We start from the raw sequence: 17,812 nt of genomic DNA on the forward strand, positions 1-17,812 counted from the left end.
GCAAGTACGAGCAAGTGTGTCTATCCAGTGCTCTGGCCGGCGTAAAATACACATTTGACTATAATCTTGGCTCGCGTGATTTCTTGTCTCAAATTGACACAGTGGCATTCGATCCTTGGTGGTGGCTCCGTACCATCAAGTTCATCTCGAGTATTCCGATAACTAGTCACCTCCTTCCGTGTCGCGATGCCCGGCTGGCCGATTGCCGAACGTACTCGTTCTCGGCAGGGCGCCAGTGTAGTGCCAGTCAGCAAGCAAAAACCCCCTGCAAAGTATGAGGTTGAAAGGAAATGCCACTTGCGACATCCCAGACATTGGGGACTCATAGAAGATTTCATAACTCGTATCTTACGGAGAAAGTAAAGGTGTCCTTGGTAACGACAAATTTCATTATTCGAGTAATGACATTGTTTGCCCGAACTCCAAACCTGGGAGGGAAAAAAAGAAGGACAATCGTCATATTAATCTGACAAGTAGGTATCGCAAAGTCATAAAAGGACCGATTTCCAAACGACGGGCTTGCCAAGAACAGCAGGGAAGAGACATCAACGTGGGAAAAAGAGTGATTACATGGCTTGTGAGATGGACGCGTATAAAAAGTGAAATAGAAACTGGCAACGAGAAATTCAGAAAACATGGAGACAATCTGGCGTCTGAATCATGGAGGCGTGAATTAGGAATAAGGTCATTCTCGGGACCTTAGATGTATTGAACTGTTCATGGGATAGCAGGGGCATGAAGTTTTGAGAACAAATACTTCTGATGATGTTGATTTTAGATGATCTGTAGGTAGTTGCTCGGCACCAATCCTGTCCGGCTTCGAGTGGTTGTGATCTCAGCTTCCCACCAGCCATCGTCTTGAAGCCGGATGACGGATAGCACGTCGCCTTTGCTGAAGCCCAATTCCTCGGGAATGGCGGCCGTGTAACTGTACATTGCTCGGGCTGTACATCCGAATGATAGAGTGTTAGAGCGAGGTTACCTTATTAATCGAGGAGATAGTAAGAACTTACCGAAGTGCAAAATGGGTCGGCCATCGCGACTGAATTGTCTGCCAGGATCGGCAACAGCCATTGACCTGCTTCTCGACCGGCTGCGCACGCTGGCGCTGTCACCATAATATGACATGGGTCTACCGCTGTCGCGCCGGGACCCGTCATGTCCGCCGCTGTACATGTCAGACGGGCTGGACAGTTGCAGCTCCATGCCTCCAGCGCTGGAAGGACGAGCCTGCTGTCTGAATTGAGGTTGAGGCGAGACAGCTCGTGGGGGCTGTCGAAACTGTGGCTGAGGCGAAACAGCTCGCGAAGCAGCCGTCGTTGGGGATTGACGATACTGGGGCTGTGGCGACACCGCCCGCGGCATAGTCGTGGCTACAGATCCCCGTCTGGAGCGCGGGGTGGCATCAACAGGACGCTGAGGAGGGGTAGAAACTGTTGGAGACTGGGCATATCTGTTCTTCATGCTGTTTGACTGATACGTGCTCGGGCTTGGACTGGCAGCCCGGCTATACTGACCCATGCGGGTATCCACGCGAGGGGGATTGACCTGAGGGCTGGCGCTGCGAGCTGGTGACTTGGCACGAGGAGCTTCCTGTGTTTGACCACTGTTACGCCTTGGAGCCTGGCTAGTTCCCCTGAGCATATTCTGAGTCTGTCCGGTGAACCTCTGAGTTGTTTTCTGCATCTGAGCAGCGGTGAAAGCAGGCTGCGGCGCATCAAGGCGCTTCATTGATGCATCATTATAAGCTGGAGGCGGTGTTGCGACAGAGCCAGGGGTGACGGTTGGATTATTTGCTGCCGGTGGGACCGGTGTGGTGATGCCATGATATCTGTCGGCTGAGACTCGGCTTGCCGACTGCTTTCCTGCGCCTTTCAGATCTGCTAGGGCCCGGGCGATAGGATCTTGCTCCTCTGCTTTTTTGCTCGCCTGAGCTCCCTTCTTGGTAACCTTGTCTGGGGACTCCACATCAAACACATTATTTCCTACATTAAGTTGGAAATTAGCTCTTGGATCGACAGGCTCTGGGCTACCAGATACCCTGCCCGGATCTGGGATCGAAACAGGCTGCTGAGGTTGAGGGGCCTTGATCGGGCTTGCTTGTTTCGCTGGAGCGTATGTACTGCGAGAGGGTGCTTGAGATGGGCCGGACTGACGGTCCTTATCGTGGCGGCTCTTGCGCCGGAAAGGACTATTACTGAAGAATGCGCTTCGTTTCTTTTGAACCTGCTTATCCATTCCGGGGAGTGGGACGCCATTTGTGGGCTTGGTCGGAGACTGTCTGGCGCTTGTAGGTTCCTGGCTCGACATGGAAGTTGGGTTGGATACCTCACTCTGAGAGTCGCGACTGGACGGTCTATATGCGCTATTCGTTCCTGAGCTTCGCTCCGATGGGGGCCCTGTCCGGCAGAACATGGTCATACCATCCGTGGGGTACGCGTTGTGAGGCACAGTACCGATTTCACCGTGCTCGTTGGGATCATAATTCGGCGGTAGATATCCACCACGGCGAAGATCCAGCGGAGCGGGCTGTTGCATGGGTGGAGGCTGCATTGGCTGCACAGGCTGTGCCGGCGGCGGCTGCTGCTGCTGGACGGGCTGCTGGACAACTGGCGGCATTGACTGTGGCATTGGCTGAGGATATGGTTGCTGTCTCGGTTCCGGCGGCGGCTTCTGTGGAGTAGCTGTAGTTTCCCTGCTTGAGGGAGTAGCAGGCCTGTTGATCTTGGCCGCGATCTCAGCGTCCGGATCCATACTGGAGTCGTAAGCTGAAGGCTGCGGGGATGAACTGCGATAAGCTGGATTAATTGTGCGCTGAAACTGGGCCACAGAGTAGCCTTCTTCCTCTGATGCCTCGGAGCTAGTGTCGTCGATTCCACCACGACAGAAGTTGATGAATTTTGGTGGGTCTGGGATGTCCTGCCCAGTTCCCCTTTCTTTGATGAAGTTGATAATATCTTTCTCCACCTCACAGTCTTCCAGAGAGAGACGGATCTTTTCGCATGACTGTTCATGCCTTAGCTACTGAAAGACGCTGGCGGATCGAGGGCAACTTACAGCGTCATCACTAACACAAACAGTCGACGCGATGTTTGCGTACGTCCAGAGACTACTTTTGGTGAAATCGAGCCTTTCCTCCTCTAGGTCTTGGAATTTCTGGGAGGATTGTCAGATGCCATCCGAAGAAACCCGAGCAGGCCGTTTAGACTCACATCGCAGGCGGACTTCCACTCCTTGTTCCAACGTCCAGTTGTCTCTTCTAGGATTTTGATGGCTGCTTCGTACTCGCTGCTGCTGGATGCTAATTGTATTTGCGTTTTCTCCAGTTTGGCTTTGTTCTTGCGCTCTTCCTGACCCATCACCATATGGCCCTGTGCGAGATAGCCCTTGATCCTCAAGCAGTCCTGCTCGTAACGATCTCTTGTCTGCAACAACTTAGCGCCCGGTATGTCTCAGCTTGATAATGGGTATCCCGGCCTACCTTATTGACGACATGAGTCTGCTGTATCTTAGTCTTAAGAAGGCGTTCAATTCCATTCTGTATGATCTTCCTACGCTCTTTTGATCCACCCGCGAAGGCAACCAGTGGCTCCTCCAATTCTCTTTTCATTTGTGTTGAAATTGCTGCATGGGCTTTCGCAATAGCTTCGGTTTCACCACGGACAGTATCGAAGGACGCGCGTAGTGAGCCTATCTCAGTGGACCCCAGCGGTTTGCGGCATAGCGCTAGAAGTTTCCGTGCGTATTCATCTTCGATGGCGGCTCGAACTGCCATCTCAATTAGGTCATGTACGCTATTGTGGATAATGGGGTGAAGTTTCGAATGACGCACTGTTATAGAAAGTCTTCAATTCGTCGCAGGACGTTTTGGCGTTGTGCATTCGATCCATCATAGGCCCGACGCCGGCGTCATCTTTCCCCCAAAAATTATTGGCAACTATAGGGAGATATTGGCGTTAGCCGTGCCATCCATCAAACATTCGATACTATTCAAGTCCCGTACACGACATGGCCACCGTCGGCCCATCTGCGACTGTCCCTGGCATGGTGACAAATTATAGTCCGGTACGACTGTTGAGCTTCGGCCTGCCTGTGCTCATCGGGCAATCGTACAAAGGATGTCAAAAATCAATTAATGGGCAAAGTCAGAGTGCTTATCGCAAACTGCGAATGGGAAAGTGAGGTAAGTGGAAATCAAACGAGAACGACAAACAGCAAGACGATCCTTGGAAACGGAGAAGGAGGGCCAACCGCTGCGGGAAGAATGAGCAAGGCAGCACAATCAGGCTGGTTCTGGTGGAGCAGACCACAAGCTTGGCCCTGGAATGAAAGATGGTTGACGCCGTCATGTTTACAGTTCCGTGTCTCTCGGGGCAACCGGCGCGGTATCACGGGGCAAAGTCGTGCAGCTTCCCCCCCTCAAACCAGGTCATGCTCCTCACTGTCTATCGTTAATCGAGGGCATTCCTCGTGGGCTTGAAAGTGTCATCACGTTCTTGAACCTGGACCACTTGTTCCCAGGATTGTATTGTGGTTCGTCATCTGCTTGTTCCTTCAGGTGTTTCATCACTGCCCTGATTTGTGGGGACTACTTGGTCCCGCTGATGGGAAGAATGTGCCAAGTTCATCAAGGAGATCAGAAGCCTCCACCTTTCCTTGCTGTTGCTTGCCAGCTTTCTTTTCACTTGTGTAAATTGGATAGCTTGTGCCTGAGATATCGCATTCTGCGCAATCTCGATGAGACGAGTAGTAGGAGTAACCCATTGGTTCTTGCTGGAGCCTGGAGCAACTTGCAATAGATGCTTCTATAGCAGACCCAGATGTTACCTGGCATGCGATAGAGATCCATGGCAACTTCGAACTACGAACATCCGGAGTAATAAACCGCATCCATGATGTTAATCAGGCCCTATCTTTCGAACCTGGATGGTTTGCCGCATGCATCCATCACTTCACAAACTGCAAGCTGACTCATTACATTCATAAGCGCACCGAGCCGACGGGTGCTCACGTGCCGGAGTTACTTTCCCTTTCCCCTCATTACACATGGAGTTGTAGGTACCTCCCTGCATGGCGCAGACCAGAAGTCTTTAGAAGACCTCAATGTGCGAGGTGCTAAGTAGGTGTAGCTGCTCTACCTACAAGTTATCTATTTACTAGACTTGCGTAGCTCCCCAAAGTCATTCGATAACTTTCTTTTGGTCCCTGCAATCTCGAAATTCTTCCACTGTATCGGTACCTACTCGAGGAAGCAGAGCCGCCCCAGTTTCCGCCTAAGGCAGACTAGTGTCGACTCCTCAGGCCGCTCAACCTGCCCCGTCCACTCGACCTCGCTTTCTGCTGCCCGTCATTCACACCCATCCGAACTTCCCATCCACTTGTGCCACGAAGCAACGTCCTCTTCATTGTCATCGGTTTTTGCTTTGCCGCTGCCAGAATTCGTCGACTTGTCGCACATCTCACGAGTTTTCTTTTCACTTCAGTCAATCTTATTGTCTATTTGTGATCACGAATAATAAAAATTTGTCGCTCGCCCTCAGATCAAATGATCGCGTCTCCTAGATGACCTTCCCTCCCCCTCCTCCTTCCTCCCAATCGTCGATTGCTTCTGGCACCGATAAGTCATCTTCGACCAGACCGGCAAGGTCACAACAGCAATCTGCTTGGGGTCCAACTGTGTCCCAGTCTAGTGTTCGGCGTGGGTTGACTCCGCTTGCGACCAACAACCTCGCATCATCCTCGATCTCCCCCTCAGCCTCTCGCGGGCCACCACAGTCCAGTAGCCCTGGTCCCGGTGGTTCAACCTCATCTCCTCTCACTACCTCTTTCTCCGCCGTCTTGAGTTCCGCCAGGGGTCTTCCAGTCGGCCGGAACGCGCCCTCGCCAGCCTCCACGCCGGCACCCTTCACCTCCTTCCAATCTGGCTCACAACAGCACCAGCAATCCGGACAATCTCTCACCTCACCCAAATTCAGAGCTCACACCCCGTCTTCAGGGTCACATCTGGCTTCCGCAGCGGGTTCTGTTGCGGGTGGAGGAGGCTCCGGGGGAGGCGGAGGTGGGACGGGATCTTCAAGAGGCGCCACCTTTTCTCCGTTGTTGGCCGGTACAACCGTGAATTCGCCTACAGGTTTTCCTTCCGATAAACCGGGTTCCGCAGCTTCGGGCGCTGCAGCTCACGCAAGTCAATCATCGCTTACTAAGATATCTATCGCCCAAGTTTTCCTCCTTCTGGATTCCATAACAGAGAAGGAGGGTAGAGAGAAGTGGGAAACAAAAGCTGCACAGATTCATAAGGTAACACTCTTCTTACGAAAATGCTTCCGATCGATTGCAGTGTCTGGTGATACTGACTGTCCTATTTAGCTCGTAGAGTCCAACGGCATGGAGGTCTTTTCAAAATACTTTCGACGCTTGCTCACAGGCAACGCCCCGCAAATATTTCCCGGGGTAAACAAGTCTGTGGAAAATGCTGGCAATTACCCTCTCCTGGTACAGGAGATGGAAAAGGTTTCTCAGGACATCGAGCAAGCTCAGAAAATCGCAGAGACAGTGGACACCTCGGAAGGCGATATCTTTCGAGATTTTGACCTCTCAACTTTCTTGGATCACTTCAAACTCGATCCTCTTGTGAAGGTATCGCTAGCTCTGGCTTTCAAGACTGCAAACAAGTCAGATCTGCGCGCGAAGGGTAAGTAAATATGGAACTGCACCCAATTCCGCACGCTGACTCACTGCTCTCTGCAGCCGATGCCATCCTTTCGAACTCCGTGAATCCCTTTCTACAGAGTCTCGCAAACACGTCCAATTTGACCAAGGATTACAAGAACTCTTTCATTGGAATGACCATCGAGCGCTTTATCTTGTACCCTCCCAGGAACTTCACCGATGATGTGAAAGCCAAATTGGTATATGCAGCCAATATACGATACAGAACGATGAACAAAGACGTGTCTTCCGAGGTCGCATCCTCACTTCAAATGTTCAATTTTCTCAGTCCGAAATTCACACTTGTCCGCCAGCTTCATGTCAAGGGACCACGGGCAACCTCTAGTCCTGAAGCTGTGATTGAGACAGTCAACGCAGCGGGCCCAGATTGTTGGAATGAAGACCACATATCTAGCGCCCTCCTTTTCCTGGTGCTCTCACAACACTCGCACGAGTTCTCCTTGGAAACATTTCTGAACGCGGTTCGATCGCACTATGGCGAGAAGCAGATCAATTGGCCCCTCGTCTTTCGCAATTTTGACCGTGAAGGCCTAAGACTTGATGCTCAACAGTTTTCAAAGTTATTCGCTGCACTTCTGAATGTGGCTCGAGAGGACTCATCTTTGGACGTGCAAAAGCTGTGGGGCGGAGACTGGGAACATCGCGACACCCAGATGTCATTCCTGACAGCGTTGGTAACTTCTCGGGTTGATGTGTCTCAGATACCAAACCTACGCGCCACTTTCCCTGCCGATTTCTTTGCCAATGGATCCGAGCTTGTGCGTTTGCAGGGAGAACGTGCTACTAAGTCGCCCCTCCGGTCTCTTGACGCGATGAAAGCCATCTTTGATCTGGCACTGTTCTCCACTGCTGCATGGTCTGCCGCTGAAAGTCAGGTGCTCATCAAAGCCGTTGTTCAGTATGACTTGCCCGTGTTCCTATGCTCGGCACTTTCTCTCCCCCAACCCTGGACCAGTGTTCAGCAGAACTTCGTCCTCCGCACCCTGATTGTATTCGTCTTGAAGCAAGAGGAAGGCTATCACCTTGCACTCCACGGAGCCTGGCACCAAGATCGCCAATGGGTTGCGGAGCAGCTTTTCACCACCTTCACTCAAGATCCGACCTCTACTGCCGCGATCTACGAACAAGCTATGGAGTTCAACTGGCTGGATTATCTTCTTGGATATACGAACGGCCTCGCCATGGACCTCGCTTGTTATGCTCATCGCAAGGGCCCGTTTGACTTGGAGCAGTGGGTTCGTAATGCTGCGCAGAAAGGTCCCATGGATATGGGTAGTCTTTTGTCCAAGTTCCTGCGGATCAAGGCGGAGGATGAGCTTCATGTGCAAAGAAAAGAGCAAGCTGCGCCACAGATGGTCAGCCTCTCGGTCAAGACTGTCTACACTTTACTATCTGTTCTCGAAGAATACGTGGGTGATCGTGAGAATCTTACCCCAGTGCAACGGATCTGTATCCAGACTTATCCCAGACTCATCAATTATGGTGAGGGATTCGATGACATCATCGATGCCAACGGCGAAAACGGGAATTCTTTGCCGGAAGCTGTTGACAAACAAATGCAAGAGCTATTCGGTAAGATGTACCATGAGGAGTTATCTTTGAGGGAGATCCTTGAATTGATGAGACGGTACAAGTCGTCTCGTGAGCCAGCCGAGCAGGACCTTTTTGCATGCATGGTTCACGGATTGATTGACGAGTACCACTGCTATCATGAGTATCCCTTGGAGGCGTTGACCAAAACGGCGGTCATGTTTGGCGGCATCATCAATTTCCGACTTGTTGATGGTATCACACTGAAGGTTGGACTGGGCATGATCTTGGAGGCGGTACGAGAGCATGAGGTTCACGATCCCATGTATAAGTTTGGCGTCGAAGCGATTGAGCAATTGATCAACCGTCTTTCCGAATGGGCTGGGTTCTGCCACCTGCTGCTGCAAATACCTAGTTTGCAAGGCACCACGATTTTCCAAAAGGCCGAGGAGGTTCTGCGGGAACAAGGTAGTCAAGCTCGAGACGAAACTGGCAGAGCCGAGTCTGCTACCGGTCCCTCAATGAACGGGAACCTCGAGGAAACCGTAGCTCCCGACGGAACTGCCCGCAAGTTCGTTTCCGTGCACGTCGATGCCCCTCTCCGACCCGAAGTTTACTCGGATCCCGACGAAGATATACAGGATAAGATTCTTTTTGTCCTGAACAATGTTTCCGAGCAGAACATAGACGAGAAGCTCCGTGATCTCACAGAAGTTCTCCGTGACCAGCATCACCAGTGGTTCGCTTCTTACCTCGTGGAGGAACGGGCTAAGCTACAGCCGAATTTCCAGCAGCTATATCTCGATCTTCTTGACCGCATCAACGACAGGATGCTGTGGGCTGAGGTTCTGCGTGAGACCTATGTCAGCGTTTCCAGGTTGTTGAACTCCGAGGCCACAATGACTTCATCCACTGACCGGGGGCACCTCAAAAATCTTGGTGCATGGCTGGGCTCCTTGACGATAGCGAAAGACAAGCCCATCAAGCACAAGAATGTCTACTTCAAGGGACTTCTTCTAGAGGGATACGACAGTCAACGTCTAACCATTGCGATCCCTTTTACTTGCAAAGTGCTTGTTCAAGCCACCAAGTCTACGGTCTTTAGACCGCCGAATCCTTGGCTAATGGACATCCTTGCTTTGCTAATGGAGCTGTATCATTTCGCCGAGCTAAAATTGAATCTGAAGTTCGAGATTGAAGTCTTATGCAAGGACCTTGATCTTGATCATAAGAACATTGAACCCTCTGTCATTATCCGCGACCGTTCCGCTCATATCGAGGATGCGCTGTCTACAGCTAACATTCCCGATGGCCTGGAAGCGTTCGAAGACATGGCCCTCAGTACCATCAATCAAGGCATACGCCACGAGAGACTTTCTCCTGCTGCCATTATGTCCACACTGCCCAGCTTGGACAAGATCCTTGTTCTTCCGTCAACCGCTAGCAGCATGGTTGATGCGAACGTTCTTCGACAGATTGTCCATAGCGCTGTCGAACGTGCTATTGCAGAAATCATTACGCCTGTTGTGGAACGCTCCGTCACCATTGCTTCCATTTCCACTGTCCAACTAGTCTCCAAGGACTTCGCTATGGAGCCCGATGAGGAAAGAGTGCGACATGCAGCAGGCATTATGGTTCGACAACTTGCCGGCAGCTTGGCTCTGGTGACTTGCAAGGAGCCTCTTAAAGTCAGCATGACAAATTATATCCGCATGATACAGCAAGAATACTCTGAGCAGCCAATGCCTGAGGGTCTGATTCTGATGTGTGTCAACGATAATCTCGACGCTGCGTGCGGTATTGTCGAGAAGGCTGCCGAGGAGAAATCTCTTCCAGAAATCGAAAAGGTCATCGAACCTCAACTGGAAGCTCGCCGCCGACACAGGGCAGCCCGCCCAAATGAACCGTTCATTGATCCTTCTATGAACCGCTGGGGTCTCTTCATTCCTGAACCTTACCGGCAGGCCGCTGGTGGTCTTAACAAAGAGCAACTGGCCATCTATGAGGAGTTCGCTCGGCAAGCACGTGGGCCTGGTGCAGCTCATGTGCAGAATGTGTCTACTGACTCTGGCCGACAGCTTCCAGACGTCCTTCAAGAACCATATTCCCCCATTCCCAACCTATCTACCCCTGCTGAGCAGCCTGCTGTCCCGCACAGGACCCCTCAAGCACAACAAGACGCTCGCTTGCAGCAGTCTGGCTTGGTTGTCGCGCCGTCTCAGTTGAATGGCTTCCTTGAGGCTCAAAGTCCTCGTGAAAAAGTGGACGCCATCGTGTCTGAACTACAGCAGGCCGCACGAAATGCTCCGGAAGAGCATGTTAGAGACCTTGACAGAGATAGCGCTGTTTTGCAGGAATACAACCAAGCACTGCGTACTATCCTCGCGTCGCCTAATGGAGAAGAGCTGGCCAGACTGACATGCCTGCGAATCTGCACGAGTCTCTATGCGCAGACCCCGAGTACATTAGAAATTGAGGTTCTTGTCCATCTACTTGCCAAGCTGTGTGACATGTCGACTCTTGTTGCACGTTACACTTGGGCAGTTCTCTCGGAGGTGGATGACGAACATATGTTCAACGTTCCCGTCACGGTTGCACTCATTGATGCCGGTCTTCTGGACATTCGCCGTGTCGATATGATCCTGACGCGGCTTATCCTCCAAAAGAACAAAGCTGCTTTGGAAGTGCTATCTAACCTGATGGATCGCGTCCTTTTCAGCGAAGAGCCTTCTGCATTGAGATCTGATTTCTCCGGCAGCTTGGAAGCTATGAGTCAGTGGCTTGCAGACGACTCCAGTCTCTCAGCAGCCACCGAGATCATTCGTAAGCTACGCGAGTCCGGAATTCCTGAAGTCATCAACCCTCTCTTGAGTGACAAAGCTAGAGCCAAACGAGACCAAATGGAATACATTTTCAGTGAGTGGATTGGCATCTACAAGGCTCCCGGCGCAATCGACCGCACCTACTACTCCTTTCTGAAAGACTTGCATCAGAGACAAGTCATGGACAACCAAGAAGATTCTGCTCTTTTCTTCCGTCTGAGCATTGATATCTCGGTAGCAATGTTTGACCATGAATCACAAAACCCTAGCGGTAGTCTCGACGAAGCATTCCTTTACATCGATGCTCTAGGCAAGCTTGTGGTCTTGCTTGTCAAGTTCCAAGGAGAATCTGCAGGTGCCGCAAAGACAAGCAAATCTGCTTATTTCAACTCTATCCTATCGCTCCTCGTGTTAGTGTTGAATCACCACTATGTCATGCGTGGTGAGGCGTTCAATCAACGCGTTTTCTTCAGGCTTTTCTCCAGCATTCTTTGCGAATATTCCATGAATGGACTTCAGCACAGTGATCAGCATCAGGATATGATGTTTGCATTGGCAAACAAGTTCCTTTCTCTTCAGCCAAAGTACTGCCCTGCTTTCGTCTACGGGTGGCTTTCTCTCGTCTCTCATAGATTCTTCATGTCTGGCATGCTTAATATGCCGGAACGGGCAGGCTGGGGACCATATTGCGAGATCATGCAGGCTCTCCTTTCCTATATTGGTGAACAACTGAAGCCCGCGACCATATCCTACGTGGCTAAGGATTTGTACAAGGGTGTTCTCCGAATCCTGCTCATCTTGCACCATGATTTCCCCGAGTTTGTGGCGGAGAATCACTTCCAATTCTGCAATGTCATTCCTTCTCATTGTGCTCAGCTTCGCAATCTTGTTCTTAGCGCCTATCCGTCCTCTTTCCACAAGCTTCCGGATCCTTTCCGTGAAGGCCTCAAGGTGGAACGTTTGGAGGAAATGAGGGAGGCTCCAAGAATCGCAGGCGATGTTGCGGCTCCATTGCACCATGCGAATGTCAAGAGCGTTGTCGATAGCTCCCTTCAGAGCAGCAGTGCATCCGAAGCATCATCTGTTCAACAAATCTGCGATGCAATTTATAGTCCTCCGACTAAAGAGACTGGTCTCTTTTATGACCCAATCAATGTCAACGTGGTGCTTCTGAACGCGCTTGTTCTCTACATCGGACAGAGCGCTGTTTCTGCCAGCAACTCCCAGGGCAACACACGGGCGGCATTTGAGAATTCTCTCCACGCTTCACTATTGGAGAGCCTTGCGAAAGCCTTGCGTCCGGAAGCACGGTATTACCTGCTTAGCGCGATGGCGAATCAGCTGAGGTACCCCAACAGCCACACCTATTTCTTCAGCTTCGCTATACTCCGTCTCTTCGGCACCGATAACTCCGAGCAGGATGAATCCGATATCCGTCAGCAAATCATCCGCGTTCTTCTTGAGAGACTTATCGTCCACCGTCCTCATCCTTGGGGCTTGATCATCACCCTTCAGGAGCTCCTTCAGAACCGGAGCTACACCTTTTTCCGCCTCCCTTTCATTCAGGCTGCGCCTGAGGTAAGCTTGTTCATATACAGTAGAACCATTGACATTGTGGCTAATGATTATCTCTAGATTGGTCGTCTTTTCGATGCTTTGCTGCAGCATATTCAACAGCAAAGCCCACGGGCGATGGCCTAAAACATTTACCGAGATTCCAACTCAACTACTTTCTCATATTATATTAATATGACGTATTCTATCATGCCTCGATGTCTTGCATTTGCCGAAACGACTTTCTGTCATGGTGTTTTGTCTATGCCGCTCATGACATGTAGCGCCAAAATACGGATCTTTCCTGGGGTGTATGATTTGAAAAGGGTTGCTTCATCTGGTGGCTGGCTTGCTTGCTCTAATTCATTTGCTTTTTCGGTTGGGTTCTGGGAGAGGTTGCATTTCTAGGACTTGTAAACATGTCTGACGCTCTATTCTATTTACATTATTCGCTTTTCTTGCCTCTATCCCTTTCTTCTCTGTGTTGCCTATTCTATTTTGGTGTTGTTCTTCTCTTTTATAACTACCTATTATGGTGGTCTGTAACGATACGCAGAGCTATAAATCATGATCATACGGGTTATTGTGTGTATCCTGTTTCTGTAGTTGTGTTTCTGTAGCTCTCAGCCAGTGGCCTTGTATAGTTACAAAGTGAGACCGTGGAAGGGAGGATGTTTGTGGATTCTCATTGCATACCTACTAGTGATTGGAGCCGCAGTAAACAAGGCGGCATCCACCGCCCTTGGCTGTCACCCGGTGACGTCGACGCGTTCTCCCCATGCTTTCCCCTCATCACCCACACTCCATCAAAGGGCCAAGTTTTCTAGACCTCGAGCCATGAATGCGAAACGCACATCAGAGGAGCCGGAGCATGCCACAGGTGTTATCTCGAGAGCCATGGTAATGAGGCCCCCTCGACACCCGCTGACACGGTCACAGAGCTAACGCGACAATTCGTCCAGAACTCGATGGCGGGAAGCTTGCGTCCATTATTAACCAAGCAAGCTCAAAAAGCGTATTTGGGCACTCTGCTCTTCATCTTGACAGCCATATGCATGGTGTTCATTTCGTCGATTGCTTATGCGATCTTCTACTATAAATTCATTCCCCAGGTTGGAATAGAGCGCATTGTACATTTGCAATTTGAGTGCGTCGAGAATCCTGCATGCAATTTGTTTCTCGATGTTGAGCGGAAACGGATTCGCTATTAGACATGTTCCTGCACTAACTGTTTGGTTGCTAACTCATAGTGATGGCCATCCCTGGGGAACCGTCTTCCTTGGTTCGGACTTGGTACCTCTGCAGAAGTACGATGTGCAGGTAGAGCTTGAGCTACCGCGGACGCCTTCAAATCTTGCTACAGGTAACTTCATGCTTGACTTAGCGCTCTACTCCTACACATCTGCCGAGACTGGGCTCAATACGTCCACTTCGGTTCTCTCCCAATCTCGCCGCTCGGCTATTCTTACTTACGCGTCGCCCCTGGTCGATACTGCGAGTAAATTGGTGTTTATGCCATTCTATGTGTTTGGTTGGAACCGAGAAGCAGAAAAGTTGCAGGTCAACATGTTTGAGAAGATTCAATTCCCTCGTAGGCGCCGTGACGTGCCGTCAAGCTTGCGACTGGAGATCCACAGTGCGGAGAAAATGCAAGTATACACAGCCAAGGTGATGTTCAAGGCAACATTCACTGGACTAAGGTACATCCACACTGGTGCAGTCGGGAATCTCTAAGGCTAACGGAAGCATAGGTGGGTAATGTACAACTGGAAAGTCACCTCCTCTGTCGTCTTCGGGTTCATGTTCTGGAGCGTCTCAATGGTCACTGCGGGAATGGTGTGGGCTATGTTGGCCATTGCCTTCAATCATCCTAAGGAAGCAGAGAAGGCTGTTATCAAGACAGAGAGTGGCAGTGAAACACTTGTCAAGTCAGAAGACACTGACGACATATCTCCATTCGATATACCTTCCGAGGTTTCTTACATCAAGAAAGAAGGAGAGTTGGAGGAAGAGGGCTCGATTGGGGATATTGAGGAGGATCGTGGCGCAGAATCATCGGATGTTTCAGGGAGCGGAACTGGGCTTGAAAGTGCTCATTCACGCGGGGTCCAGCGACGACGCAGTCGCCGTTTTCAGGCGCATACCTAGCAGTTGAATACGGTTCACATTACTACAATTGTAGAGGTGACTCTTCTTTAATCTAAATCGACTGCAATGAAGAATGTCCTTGTTATCTAGTACCTACGTACTGTCAGAGTAGTTGCTATCGATAACGAGTCAAATCGGAGCGGCGCGGGTGGAGCCTCTCCTCGCAAGAAACGACGCAAAGGCGGGGAAATCTGCCGTGATCTCGATCGCTGCCCCTCCTCATCTTCTTCTCTCCAACCCTTCTCTTGCTGCCCTTTCGGCTCTATTCCAATGCATATCTTGGTAAGTACACTGGCAAGATTTGCTCAAGCTCGCCATGAAACTACCACACTAGTGACCCTAGCTTATGAAACCATGTGCAATAGGTTGTCAACGACGACGGACCGCCGTCAAATCAGTCCTCGCCCTACATCCATTCGCTCGTCGTTTCGCTACAATCGGCCGGACACACTGTTTCAGTGGTGTTACCGCATCAACAGCGATCATGGATTGGTAAAGCACACCTGATTGGGGCTGCTGTGAAGCCTACTTACTTCCGGCCCGGCACCTTGCACAAGGACGATGGGACCACTCACGAGCTGCCCCACGGTATGAACGAAGGGGACGATGAGAGCTATGATGGAGACGAGTGGATCCTTGTCGACTCGACCCCGGCTAGCTGTGTACAGATCGGCCTGTATCACTACTTTGAAGACCGTGGTCCGATCGACCTTGTCGTGTCTGGACCGAACTATGGCCGAAACTCGACAGCTCTCTTCGCCATGTCCAGCGGAACGATTGGTGGCGCGATGGAGGCAGCTGTGTGTGGAAAGCGTGCGATTGCCCTGTCATATGCCTTCAGCTCTCGCCAGCATGACCCCGTTGTCATTGCGGAGGCTTCGCGGCATTCGGTCCGGTTAATCGAATATCTTCACAACAACTGGGCGGAGGGTGTCGATTTATACAGTATCAATGTACCTCTGGAGCCTGGGGTGAGTGAGGCCAAGGTCCTCTATACACATATGCTTGACAACCGTTGGTCGTCTGGCAGCTGTTTCAAGGCTGTTGAAGCTTCTGCGTCGACGGATGGCCCAAGTGCGCATGAGCACAAGCTGCGAGAAGAGAGTGAAAGTGCTGGACAGACCCTCAATGAAAAAGGGAGCAAATCTCCTAGCAGGCGATCTCGAATTCAGCACAAGCACTTCGAATGGGCGCCCAATTTCACGGACGTCTACAAAAGCGTCGACGAGGGGACTCCTGGAAACGACGGTTGGGTCGTCAAGGAAGGAATGACTAGGTTTGTGATGACCTTGATCAGTTCTAGCTATGCAGTACTAATTCCGCCGCAGTGTGACGCCATTAAAGGCCAACTTCATGCACACGCCCGGCATCGAAGGGGAGATCAAGCTGTGAGTGACCACGCAGCGAACGAACGCTGAGTCTGCGACCCAACTGCACATATGATAGAGCTCGCGCGCTTGTCAATTATCTTAGCCAGTTATGCTTTTCTGCGCCTTCTTTCTTTCGTTTTGCTTCTCCTGTTCTTCCCTTTGAATTCTACCTGCAGGGCTTCACACATGGGACGGTCGGGATTCTGATAGATCATGTCATGTAGACCGGACAATAATGAGCCTACCTTATATACCATCGTGGACTGCGACAATTCATACGTGCAGAGTCTTATTGAGCAGGCGCTGCAGCGCCGTCTCGGCGCCGGCCAGAGTCGCGCCATATCCTCCCTGACAGACCTTCCATCGCGATCGGCCCCAGTGTTCCAGTATCGTGAGTACGAACGACTGGACTTTGAGCATGCCATGATGCACTCGTCGTCCTCCCTTGCCAATGCCTACATCATTCGAAAGGCGCTGATCCGCAAACACTATCTTTCCAATACCGTCGCGAATTGGGTGACCAAGCACCCGGATAGCGTGCTGGCCAAGCACTTCAAGTTCGCCTGCGATTTCGAGCTCGATTACGCGGAATTCCTCGACGACGCCCTGCTGGAGGCGTATGAGCTCCGCGAGAGCCTCGAGCGGAACGAGACCCTGCCCGAGTCCGAGAAGGAATGGTGGATTCTTAAAGCCGGCATGAGCGACCGCGGCCAGGGCATCCGGCTGTTCAACAGCGAAGACGGACTGCGGGAAATTTTTGAGGAGTGGGATCCCGACTCCGACGACGAGGAGGCGGAGGAGAGTGACTCGGAGCGAGCCGTCGAAGTCAAGGACGAGGAGGAGGAGGACGACGATCACGGTGTCGTCACCTCGCAGCTTCGGCATTTCATCGCCCAGCCGTACATCGACCCTCCGCTCCTGCTACCCTCGGCGTCGAACCGCAAGTTTCACATCCGCACTTACGTGCTCGCCGTCGGATCGCTGAAGGTCTATGTCTTCAGGGAGATGCTGGCCTTGTTCGCCGCAAAACCCTACTGCCCTCCCGGCGAGGAAGATGACGAGGTCAAGGATCTGGCCCGCCACCTGACCAACACCTGCTTCCAGGAGGGCGGCAGCTCCAACGAGGGGAGTGTCCGCCGCTACTGGCAACTGGACGAGTCCGTGCCGGGCCTCGCGCCTGAGTGGAAGGAGAACCTCTTCGACCAGATCTGTGCTGTGACTGGGGAGATCTTCGAGGCGGCGGCGCGCGGCATGATGGTGCATTTCCAGACCCTACCCAATGCGTTTGAGCTATTCGGCGTCGACTTCCTGGTGGATCAAAGCGGTAACGCGTGGCTGTTGGAGTTGAACGCCTACCCGGATTTCGCGCAGACCGGCGAGGAGTTGAAGGATTTGGTGGTCGGTCGTCTATTTGAGGAGACGGTGGACGTGGCTGTCAAGCCATTCTTTGGTCTCGGAGACGCGGCAGTCAAGGGGACTGAGTCGATGCGCTTGGTTGCTGATCTGGAATTGGGGCGAAAGGCTTGAGGTACTAAAAGGAAATGTGTGTGTGTGTGCTGGGTTAGAGGCGTTGTGTGGTTCCTTGGATATATATGGACAGTCAAAAGTTAGTGGGTTTGTAGAAGTGGACGGTTCTTTGTTTTGGCCAGTAGATAGATG

The 17,812-nt window shown here is 51.5% G+C and overlaps 4 protein-coding genes across 4 annotated transcripts; 3 read left to right on the forward strand and 1 right to left on the reverse strand.

Annotated features, from left to right (window-relative positions):
- Nucleotides 1-378: 378 nt before the first annotated feature.
- BP01DRAFT_323352 (formin-binding protein HOF1) lies at nucleotides 379-4,288 on the reverse strand. Its single transcript, XM_025572791.1, has 7 exons — nucleotides 4,004-4,288; nucleotides 3,833-3,937; nucleotides 3,482-3,768; nucleotides 3,213-3,425; nucleotides 3,058-3,156; nucleotides 1,014-3,006; nucleotides 379-944 (listed from the first exon to the last, which is right to left on the reverse strand). Exons 1-7 carry the CDS (start codon nucleotides 4,044-4,046, stop codon nucleotides 775-777), a joined length of 2,910 nt encoding a protein of 969 aa, XP_025429305.1. The 5' UTR covers nucleotides 4,047-4,288; the 3' UTR covers nucleotides 379-774.
- A 1,132-nt stretch (nucleotides 4,289-5,420) lies between these two features.
- On the forward strand, nucleotides 5,421-12,918 carry BP01DRAFT_101961 (CCR4-NOT core subunit CDC39). Its single transcript, XM_025570245.1, has 4 exons — nucleotides 5,421-6,297; nucleotides 6,367-6,691; nucleotides 6,748-12,659; nucleotides 12,717-12,918. Exons 1-4 carry the CDS (start codon nucleotides 5,563-5,565, stop codon nucleotides 12,780-12,782), a joined length of 7,038 nt encoding a protein of 2,345 aa, XP_025429306.1. The 5' UTR covers nucleotides 5,421-5,562; the 3' UTR covers nucleotides 12,783-12,918.
- A 510-nt stretch (nucleotides 12,919-13,428) lies between these two features.
- Nucleotides 13,429-14,806, forward strand: BP01DRAFT_358579 (seipin). Its single transcript, XM_025575470.1, has 4 exons — nucleotides 13,429-13,535; nucleotides 13,598-13,782; nucleotides 13,886-14,335; nucleotides 14,387-14,806. The coding sequence occupies exons 1-4, from the start codon at nucleotides 13,473-13,475 to the stop codon at nucleotides 14,781-14,783; spliced, it is 1,095 nt and encodes a 364-aa protein (XP_025429307.1). The 5' UTR covers nucleotides 13,429-13,472; the 3' UTR covers nucleotides 14,784-14,806.
- A 203-nt stretch (nucleotides 14,807-15,009) lies between these two features.
- Nucleotides 15,010-17,680, forward strand: BP01DRAFT_344777 (putative acid phosphatase; the record flags this gene model as incomplete). The annotated part of the gene is given in 5 exon segments (XM_025573574.1): nucleotides 15,010-15,065; nucleotides 15,149-16,059; nucleotides 16,112-16,171; nucleotides 16,257-16,347; nucleotides 16,364-17,680. 5 exon segments carry the CDS (start codon nucleotides 15,054-15,056, stop codon nucleotides 17,678-17,680), a joined length of 2,391 nt encoding a protein of 796 aa, XP_025429308.1. The 5' UTR covers nucleotides 15,010-15,053.
- Nucleotides 17,681-17,812: the final 132 nt, after the last annotated feature.

The sequence above is a fragment of the Aspergillus saccharolyticus genome, assembly GCF_003184585.1.
Source record: "Aspergillus saccharolyticus JOP 1030-1 unplaced genomic scaffold BP01scaffold_27, whole genome shotgun sequence".
NCBI lineage: Eukaryota > Fungi > Ascomycota > Eurotiomycetes > Eurotiales > Aspergillaceae > Aspergillus > Aspergillus saccharolyticus.

What these genes read in the sequence shown, in the direction of transcription:
- BP01DRAFT_323352 (XM_025572791.1), bottom strand. Translation starts at nt 4,046, where the DNA reads ATGCCAGGGACAGTCGCAGATGGGCCGACGGTGGCCATGTCGT. An exon ending in AGTGGAAGTCCGCCTGCGAT is followed by an intron (nt 3,157 to 3,212) that starts GTGAGTCTAAAC and finishes CAATCCTCCCAG; the next exon opens with AAATTCCAAGACCTAGAGGA. An exon ending in CCGACCCATTTTGCACTTCG is followed by an intron (nt 945 to 1,013) that starts GTAAGTTCTTAC and finishes TCGGATGTACAG; the next exon opens with CCCGAGCAATGTACAGTTAC.
- BP01DRAFT_358579 (XM_025575470.1), top strand. Translation starts at nt 13,473, where the DNA reads ATGAATGCGAAACGCACATCAGAGGAGCCGGAGCATGCCACAGGTGTT. An exon ending in ATTGTACATTTGCAATTTGA is followed by an intron (nt 13,783 to 13,885) that starts GTGCGTCGAGAA and finishes GCTAACTCATAG; the next exon opens with TGATGGCCATCCCTGGGGAA. An exon ending in GCAACATTCACTGGACTAAG is followed by an intron (nt 14,336 to 14,386) that starts GTACATCCACAC and finishes ACGGAAGCATAG; the next exon opens with GTGGGTAATGTACAACTGGA.
- BP01DRAFT_101961 (XM_025570245.1), top strand. Translation starts at nt 5,563, where the DNA reads ATGACCTTCCCTCCCCCTCCTCCTTCCTCCCAATCGTCGATTGCTTCT. An exon ending in AAGCTGCACAGATTCATAAG is followed by an intron (nt 6,298 to 6,366) that starts GTAACACTCTTC and finishes TGTCCTATTTAG; the next exon opens with CTCGTAGAGTCCAACGGCAT. An exon ending in TCATTCAGGCTGCGCCTGAG is followed by an intron (nt 12,660 to 12,716) that starts GTAAGCTTGTTC and finishes GATTATCTCTAG; the next exon opens with ATTGGTCGTCTTTTCGATGC.